Source organism: Zea mays, chromosome 5 (genome assembly GCF_902167145.1).
Source record: "Zea mays cultivar B73 chromosome 5, Zm-B73-REFERENCE-NAM-5.0, whole genome shotgun sequence".
NCBI lineage: Eukaryota > Viridiplantae > Streptophyta > Magnoliopsida > Poales > Poaceae > Zea > Zea mays.
In genome coordinates, this window is record NC_050100.1 from 98,782,892 (window position 1) to 98,793,024 (window position 10,133).

Consider the following 10,133-nt stretch of genomic DNA (forward strand, 5'->3'; position numbering starts at 1 on the left):
CACAAGCAAGGCTGAGTATAATAATACTAGCTAGACTTACCTGGTGTGAGGAGTCTACTCTACCTCTAGACCATGAAGTTGTTTGGCTAAGGGGTTTGGTTTGCCAAAAGCACTAGCTGAGTCTAAAATCAAGTTTTAGATTTTTAAGTTCTAGAATAATAATTTTAGACTAGATGAGCACCTAACTATCCATTCATGGTAGAAAACAATTTAGTAAACCAACATCTTTTGTAAGTAACCTCATTTCCACTTATTACTCAATGCAGTACAATAGATCAAGCAGTCTCATTAGCTGCGAGAAGCAAACGATTCGAATCGAGTTTTAACCTTGCAAGGTAAACCTAAACACACGACGTGGCGAGGCACTCCGTCCCCACACATATCAACCGTCCCCATCGATTCCCTGTCAACAGAAAGGGGCTCACCGCCTTGGCGTACAATGCCTCACTCATTCCGACTGCCGTCGTGCAGTGACCGCACTTGTACCCACCATAACCGGAATGGGAGACTACGTCTCAGGTCGCGTGAGGAGGGCAATCTGCAGGCAGGTTCACTCAGGTACTAGGCTTACCGATTTACCATATTTCTCGACATGTGTTTAGTACGTTCAAATGCTTGACACAGGTATCCGCACATTAATCCTTATTCCAATTTCATCTCATAGACAATGCATCCCCATGGATCCGTGTCCACAGACCATCATCATTTCGTTATCAAAATGGATACAACCAATTCCTGACCTCGCGCGAGTGCTAGAAAAATCACTCGACTTCTACCGAGATCCCTAATTAGCAAAGCAGCTACTCGACCTAGCATACTAGTACCCATCTCAAAAGGAATCTTGAGTTCATGCAACTAGGGTTTCAGGCAACTCCTACACTTAAGTGCATAGTACAAGCTTACAAACATTAAGTGTAGTAAAATAGCATATATAAACGGTTATGCATAAAACCGGGGCTTGCTTTCAAAAGCTCGGGCGGGGAAATCCTTAGTGGCAGGCTCTGGTGCTGGCTCCTGGACTCCCTCCTGAGCAACTCCTTGCTCCAGAATGAGTACGCACTCTCCATCAGTGAGGTTACAATATATCGAATGCAATGAATAAGATACATGTATGTTAATGATATGCAAATTTAGAAATCATGATGTATGGTGAAGCAACACTAAGGCAGGGGGTAAACTAGGGTTTCGTTGTCGTACGAAGTTCTTGTTAGTGCATACTTACTAGTTTAGGTTTTTGAGTGGATTAAGAATTTAATCATCCCATTAAAGTTTTAGTGGGCACTTAGGGAGGTCTAGTTGTAGGGGGGTGTAACATTATTTCCTTCCACTAATTCTCCTTTTTATTTTCTATTTATGCCTTTAAGGTGAGCTTGAACTACCATAGTGATTTAGAAATTTCTAAAAATTCTATAAACATTACAGTGGGTTAATATTGGTTACTGTAGTCTATCCTATAAATTTGAGGTTAAGAATTGTGAGGATAAATCCTAGGCAAAAATAACAAAAGTTAGGGTAGAGGGTCACTTTGTACTACGACTCTTATTAGTTGGGGGTTCTGCACTAAAAGTTATTTTTGTTGGCATTTATGGGTAATAACATGCTTTTATGCCAAAAATCACAGAGGGTGTCTTAGTGGTTATTTAGTTGTGATTTTCTAAAGTTTAATGCCAAAAAGGTACTTATAACTAACTTGGTATTTGAAAAATATCAAACAACAGAACTTGTATTTTTCTTAGATTTTTATTAGCATAATAGTAGTCATTCTAAGGTTGGGGTGGTTCCTCCTTAGGATTATTTTTCTATGATTTTTCTAATTCTCACTGTTTTCATTAAATAAAAGGTGGTGCATTTTCTTTGTACTAAATGAGGGTTCAACAAAATTTTCTTATGAACTACATCACCTAAGCAAGTTAGGAAAAATATGGTTGCCCTTTGGTCCTCATTTTAAATCCCCTTTTTCATTTCCTTAAGGTTTGGGCCAATACAAGTTTTAATGGATAATCTTTCCTTAATCTAGTATACTGGGGAGTTTAATATTTTTAAACAGTGTAGTTACCGTTAAGTATGTCTCCAATTTTTCTCAGCCCTAGTCCAAAAGCATTTCTATTTTTCCTCTAGTCATCAAGGTTTGGGTAGTTTGCTTAAATAAATCCAAACTCTAAAAAGAGTTGCAGAAACCATGGTGTTTATCATTTTGCTGGATAGTTCATAAAATGTAGGTTCTATCAAAATTGGTTTGACCAATTTTGGCTGAATACAATTTAAGTTATGAATTTTACAAGTCTATTGCTTATTTAAAAAGAATAATTCTAAAGGTTTAAAGAAAAACAGCTTTACATCGGGGCCCCTGGGGTTTTACTTAATCGAGTCATTTAATCCGTGCCCATAGGGAACTATTCACCGGAGTCACTGGCTTTGCCAATAACCCCCTGGCCTTTTCCCTTTCTTAACCTGCGCTCCCTCCTCGCTGGAACAGTAGCCGTAGGGAGAAAAAGCGGTGGTGCGGCTTACCGGCGGTGGGAGGGGTCCGGTGGAGGGTCGGGTGAGGTCCGGGGGCTCCTGGCGGTCACGTCTAGGGGCGGATCACCGGCGATGGTGGCCGGAGTAGGGTTGGCCACGTGCGCAGGCGGTCGGGCTCGTTGGCGGCGCGTGCTCCGGCTTGCTCACGGCGGTAGAGCTCAATCAAAACGCTCGGGGAGCTTCACGGGAGGTCAAAGGTGTTATAGGTGCAAGGAATCGAAGGGTGGCTCACCGTGCAGCTCGGTCTACGTGCAACAGCAGTCGGATGAAGTCCAGCGATGTCAATCCGGCACCTCCGGCGAAGTAGTGCTCGGCCTGAGGGCTCGGGGAGCTTCACGGAGCTCCGAGGAGGCTAGCCGAGGGGTTGGATCGGATGGAGGTGGGCTGGAGTGGCCGGTCCATGGTGGTCGGGGCTCGGGCAGCCGCTGGCACGCCGTGCGCAGAGGGAACTCTGGTGATCTTGCGCTTGGGCGGGGCTGAGAGCGAGCGGGGGAGTACGGTCAAGGCCTCGGTCCGTTTTATAGGCGCGGGGCATGGGAGTGGGCGCGGGGTCGGGCGTCGCGCGGCGCGGGGCCGAGCACTGGGGCATGCTCTGGCATGCCAGGGCAGGTCGAACACGTGTTCGTTTCCTTCTGCCCTAGTTCAAGTGCTTGTTGAGCAGCCAAACGTGCGAATCTCGCCAAAAGTCTTGTGTAAGATATCCTCTCTGCACCTAGGGCTATCTAGTTTGTGTGAGTTCCAAGTGAAGATCTGGTCTGGTTTGTGAGATATGGTGGCGCCAAGTCAGGGTTGTCAGCACTGTTCAACCCGAGACAAAACTTGTGTCAAACCATGTCAAACGGTTTTGGTTTGGTTTCAAATTTTCCAGGGGTGTGCCTTGGATAATTTGGCGCCTTTTTGCCAATTAGACCATGTTGATTTGACATCTGCAACTAATTGAACATATCTGATCTTTAGAAGAGGGCTGAATTTTGACTTAGAGAAAAATAGGTTGCTCTTGAGTGCTTTCCACTTGGGTGCTTAATTTGGGGTTTTTGTGGGACCTTTTTTGGAATAACTCCCTTACTATTTCTTGTGGGTATTTAAATGTGCTACAACTTTTGTAAAAGGTTTAAGTCATGATTTGGCAATCTACTTACCTCTTCCACTAGTCCAATCTTGGGGCTCCAATGGCTCAACGAGGGGGTCTAGGGTTTGAGCATCTTTTTCCAAAGTGGAGATACATGAAAAGCTAGGGTATGCCTTCTATCATGATCATCACTTAATTAAGCCATGGTTTCTAAATTTTGGTGTTCCTTCCTCACACTAAAACACATGTGATAATAGGTCATAGGTGCATGTATTGAGCCAGGGCCTTGGGTAACACCTGGGGTGTTACAGAAGGAAGAGTTACATCTTCGAAGATAGAGCTATTAACTTTCTCTCCAATCTAGAAGATGTTTAAATGAATTACACTATTCCTATATTTATATACGCGGGGTACAACTTCGGTAAATTTACAATCTTGATCTCAAACCTATACATGCGAACTATTAAACATGATGAGGGTAATGGTGTCTTTTTCCCTTGCTATCCTGTCAAACAAACTCATGAAGACCTCCCGCAACTTTATCTAGCTTCATCATCTGTATATACGCGTTCCTATCCTGAAACTTGTGCCTTCGTACCTACGTTTATGGTTGTTTCATTCCAAGGTGCTTTTGGTATGGGTACCTATGATGCTTAAAAATAAGCCAGGAATTAGCTATCAACTTAGGTGTCGTTTGGTTCACATATTGGTAATGTAATGGGTAACCAAAAAGGTTAAATTATGTTTGTTTTAAGTCCAATTATAATCGATACCACATTAGAAATGGATATCGTCTTATTCAAACTTGTTACCGCCGGTATTCGAGTGTGAATCATTATCATTACCATTTACGTTACATTTCGTGAACCAAACGACACCTTAGTGTTTTGAGGATCTTTGGTAGAAGAAGACCCCCAATATTTGGAAACTCTAGTATTCATTCCAATCCACATGTAATGATGTGGATTGAGACGTAATACATGTGGATTGAGGTGAATACTATATTATCCAAATAAAGCCTAAAGGAATAGAGGTAGAAATGTATTGGGAAAAGAAAAAAAAGGATGTATCGAGAGAAAAAGGTAGTGAAAAGTGGCAATGCCAAGTATTTTCGTACGGAAATTTGAATCCTGCAGAATTACCTGTTTATGATCAACGGAGTACGTGTGGATGCATACAGTCTATCTAAAATAATCAAGATGGTCTATAATTTAGGAAAGCGGAGCGGGCGTAAATCGTACAGCATGAATTCCATACAGAATGTTACAAAAAAAAAACGTATGGTGCCGAAGGACCTAAGGTTTTGCATCTTTCATGTCATAATCAGTAGCAGGCATATATCTATCTTGTTCCTTTCCTAAGGACAATAAAATTCTGCTGACTTCGTTTTGAAGGGCGTGGGCCAAGTCTTCATTTGTATGCATCAACCATTGACGGTGTCATAGTACAGTGTCACACATACATCAAGTCATCAATAATTGCACCGGCGGATTGTACGGCGCTCTGTGCTGCTGCAGGGATTTTGCAGTATCTTGTTGGAAGCCTTGTAGTGGCCGCGGTGGAAAGAACAAGACGATCAAACGCATGGCGCCAAACGAGCTGCTTAGGATGGAAATTTTCTTCCATTTGTTGAGCACCGAAGGAAGCCCCGATGTTAATTAATCGTTATAAGTGCCTCGCCCACACTCACCAAAGTCCAAGGATCGGTGCATTCAGAATTTCAGATTCAGTTCTTGGTTAGCCATTGACAGCATCTGAGGCCATATCATGGATGCGCTCACGTACTACCTGTACCTCTTCTTGGCCTTCCTTCCCCTCTTGCTCCTGAAGCTCAAGAGGCGAGACAACAACGATGGCCTGAGGCTGCCGCCGAGCCCATGGAGTCTGCCGGTGATCGGCAGCCTCCACCACCTGCTCGTCGGCAGCCCGCTCCCGCACCGTGCCATGGCTCACATCTCGCACAGGCTCAAGGCGCCCCTCATCTACCTCAAGCTCGGTGAGGTCCCCGTCGTGGTCGCGTCGTCGCCCGACGCTGCTCGGGAGATCCTGAAGACGCACGACGCCAACTTCGCCACGCGGCCGTGGAGCCCGACGATGAAGGTGATGATGGCGGATGGGGAGGGCCTGGCGTTCGCGCGCTACGGCGCCCTGTGGCGGCAGCTCCGCAAGATCAGCATCCTGGAGCTGCTCAGCGCCCGCCGCGTGCAGTCGTTCCGCGGCGTCCGGGAGGAGGAGGTCGGCCGCCTCGTGGCTGCCATCGCGGAGTACTCCCCGCGGGGCGAGGCCGTGAACCTCAGCCAGAGGATCGCCGAGCTCATGAACGACACGGCCGTGCGCGCCATGATCGGCGACCGGTTCGAGAGGCGGGACGAGTTCCTGGAGAACGTCGCGGAGGGAGTGAAGATCAGCACCGGGTTCAGCCTCGGCGATCTGTTCCCGTCGTCGAGGCTGGCGAGCCTCGTCGGCGGCACGGCTCGCCGGGCGGCGGTAAACCACCGCAAGATGTTCAAGCTGATGGACTACGCCATCGAGAAGCACGAGGAGCGGAGGGCAGCCATGACCACAGATGCAGAGGGCGTCGTGAAGGAGGATCTGGTGGATGTGCTTCTTAGGATACAGAAGGAAGGAGGCCTGGAGGTGCCACTCACCATGGGAATGATCAAGGCCGTCATTCTCGTATGTGCTGCTGCCTACTCCAACTGCTATACATCTATGTGCTTCATGCGTGAGTCCATGGGCTCTCTTGTTGCTTGTGTGTGTAGGACCTTTTCGGTGCCGGCAGCGAGACGTCTGCAAGTACACTCCAATGGGCCATGTCGGAGCTCGTAAGCAACCCAAGAGTGATGGAAAGGGCACAGGCCGAGGTACGTGAGAAGCTCCAAGGGAAGCCAACGGTGACCGAAGATGACTTGGTCGACATGAGGTACATGAAGCTCATCATCAAAGAGACCCTAAGGATGCATCCGGTGGTGCCATTGCTTCTCCCAAGGGAGTGCCGAGAGCCATGCAGGGTGATGGGGTACGACGTGCCCAAGGGAACTACCGTGTTCGTGAATGTCTGGGCGATCAGCAGGGATCCCAAGCACTGGGAGGACGCTGCGACGTTTAGACCGGAACGATTCGAGGCCGCGGGTACGGTTGATTTTAAGGGCACGGACTTTGAATACACGCCGTTTGGGGCGGGCCGGAGGATGTGCCCCGGCATGGCGTTTGCGCAGGCAAGCATGGAGCTCGTGCTTGCAGCGCTCCTGTACCATTTCGACTGGAAGCTGCCTGGTGGGATGCTGCCGAGTGAATTGGACATGGCGGAGGAGATGGGCATCACTGCCCGAAGGAAGCGCGACCTTTACCTGCATCCAGTCGTTGTCAGTGTGCCACCACATGTCTCATAAACCATAGCTGTTCTACTTGCTATTTTACCGTAGCTATATGCTTTATTGATGCAGCAAAGTTCACTAGTACACACAGCCTCTATAGTGACGGTTCTATAGACGTTTTCACTGACGCTTTTCAGTGCCGCCAGTGCTAGGGGCCGTCATTTTCATTGGCGGTTATTCTAGAACCGTCAGTGGAAATGCTATTTTCACTGGCGGTTTTATAAAGAAAACCGCCAGTGAAAATAGCATTTCCACTGGCGGGCGGTTTGTTTTATTTAGCCGCCAGTGGAAAGTTTTCTCGTCTTTTTTTAAATTTTCAATCAGTACTGAAATTTATATATATTTACACACACAAAACATATATATATATATATATTGATATTAAAAGCAACATGGAATTAAATTCTATCATACATTTATATACATCAAAGTCTTGTTTACAACCATGTATGCATCACACATTATATACATCAAAGTTTTCACTTAAGCTCTAATAACTATCTCGACTAAGAGATAGTCTACTAATTTCTGTTAGTATTCTAAACTCTGGCAAAGCTAATGTTCCGGAAGTATCGTGATATTTCCCTTCTGCAGGAATGACCTCTTTCAATATGAATGTGCACAGGTCCTCAACTATGTCATACAATGCACCTTCAGTCAAGTTCTCCGGGCTTCCTTGTTGAAATTGCTGTAAAGGAAGTTTATAAACATCATCTATTTATACTCAATAATAACACATTTGCATCTTTAATGACATAAATACATACGTGACTATTACTAATAATACCTTGCCAGGGTTCGTGATGTATCGTCCGTTCATTCTCATGAACTCGCACACGTAGAACCCACATAGGACCGATCCGGGTGGTTGCTTGTGGCACTACATAACGGGAGATTGGTTATTTAGTTGCAACATTGTCCTATGTACGTACATGTATGATATGTATTCATAAATTCACATACTTATCGGCCAGTTATAATGGATGTCTAGTGGCACGGCTTTTTTGGACGTGTCGTACTTTCCACCTTGAAACTTATAAAACCTAAATGCCCTGTGATCTCAAATAGAATCACCATGTTATTCTACAATTCTCATCGATATAAGTATGCATGCATAGAAAAGGCTCACAGCTCTAAGATGCTGAGGAATTTTGAATAGGCCGAAGGCTCGGTGTGCAAGGAGTCGAGCACCAGCACCTTTCCAACCTTAGGATAAATGAAGAAGCATATCCAGTGGTCCCTGTACGAATCAAACTTGTGATACATGTGTATTGAAATTATTAATTTTATTTATGCAAAATCACACTTACTTAAAGTTGTACGGGGCCACTATGGATTCCCTGTCTTGAAATTGAAGCATTGCGTGTCCTATGTAGGTGGCGTATTTTGCTTCAAAATCCTTCTTCAGATCCTGGATACGCACCTCAATTTCTTCGTCTGTTAGCCCCTGTAATGCTTCGTTGCCTTTTCCGATTCTAAAAGTGTGGTTATCCTCGCATATCTTTATTGGGTTGAGATACCCAACCCTTTTACTGGCACTAGCATTGGGATTGGTACCATAAAGGATCTCCTGCTGATCATGTTGCATTCTGCAACGCACACGTGCATGTCAGATATTGAAAATTTATACAACTCACTAATAATAACACATATATATGGAGTATGAGTGACACTTACAATGCAAATATGGTTACAAGTTGCACGTCGAGTCTCTGAAGGTTCATCATTAACCACATGTCCTCGAATGTAACAACGGCTTTTTGATTTGAACCAATAAAAGCATGGGCTGGTATATTAACACTGATGGTGTCGATGCCAACTGAAGATGCCCGCATGTACCAATCATGCAACCTTTTAATATTAGCCAGGACCTTCCTTAGTTTCTCAAAAGTGAGTAGTGGTCTGCCCGGCACATATTTTTTAGGCATGTTTTTATAATCTGCCTTAGTTGGCTTCTTTATCTTTGCGGCCATTGCCTCAGCCTTTTTTGCGGACTCCTCGAGATCGGCCAAATCAACATTGTCTGACGTGAGGCTCCGTCCAATCCCTTTCAAAAAACGAACAGTGCCAGCAGTGGATTTACTCTTCTTTTTCTTATCATACGGGGACACTACTTTTGGTATAGAAACTTTAGATGGTCGTGGAGATGGCTGTGGAGAAGGTGGATCCCTGAAGGGCGATGTATGTAGCGGAGACGGTGGGCCACCATGAGGATGAGGAGAAGGAGGGTCAGAAAGAGGATGAGAAGCAGCATGTGAAGTTTGAGGAGGTGATGATGGATGTACAATAGGAACAGCAATTTGAGAAGGCGGAGACGGTTGGGCCTGCGACGAATTCGACCAATCAAGCAATTCGACATCCCTTCGAGGCCAAAGGATAAAATTCTTGATAGCTTGTCCAAGTGTCTCGATACCTTCGGGCCCAGGGATGTCTAGCATGTCGTCCTCGTATCCTTGGACGACTGTCGTCACTTCTACCCTGCAATATTCTTCTGGAATGTCGTTTCCATGGAACTTGCGTCCTAGGATCACAAGGCCTGTGGCTACTTTCCTTGTACGCTGATTGTTAATACCATATCTTATAACTAGTGTGCATGCCACAGGACTTGTGATGTCATCAACTGGATAGCGGACCTTATTTCCCGTTGACGCGACAGAGCTTGGGATGGTCGTACCCTCGGTGGCAGCCGGCGTTTGAGCTGCTGGAATTATTTGCATCTGTGGAGTGGTCATTTGTTGAACAGACATCGCACTCGCCATCGCCAATTGCTGCATCAATTCTGGAGGAGGATTCGATAGCATTTCAGACATCAGGTCTTTGAACTCTTTCTTGGCCTCCTCCTTAAAATAATTTGCCATCTCTTCCTTGTATCGATCACGTTTCTTGTACAGACCTTCCCATTATGGTCTGAATCCTTCGTTCCATCCTTCCTTAGATGATATTCCTCGTACACGACCAGGATGCTCAGGGTTACCGAGACCAGCCGTTAGAATGTCTTTCTCCCTTTGCGGCTTAAATGTTCCTTCGCTCTGCTTAGCTGCAATTGCATATATGTTTTTTGTCACTTCTTCGACATTGGGATCATCAAAAGATACACCAGACTCAGTTTCCCTTGATTTTCTAGCACGGATCCAATTAGTTGTCCTTTCACTGAGTTGCTCGGACAG

The 10,133-nt window shown here is 45.6% G+C and overlaps 1 protein-coding gene across 1 annotated transcript; it reads left to right on the forward strand.

Annotated features, from left to right (window-relative positions):
• The first annotated feature begins 5,393 nt into the window (after window positions 1–5,393).
• Window positions 5,394–7,029, forward strand: LOC100382160 (uncharacterized). Its single transcript, NM_001174920.1, has 2 exons — window positions 5,394–6,265; window positions 6,352–7,029. Exons 1-2 carry the CDS (start codon window positions 5,534–5,536, stop codon window positions 6,979–6,981), a joined length of 1,362 nt encoding a protein of 453 aa, NP_001168391.1. The 5' UTR covers window positions 5,394–5,533; the 3' UTR covers window positions 6,982–7,029.
• The last annotated feature ends 3,104 nt before the right edge of the window (window positions 7,030–10,133 follow it).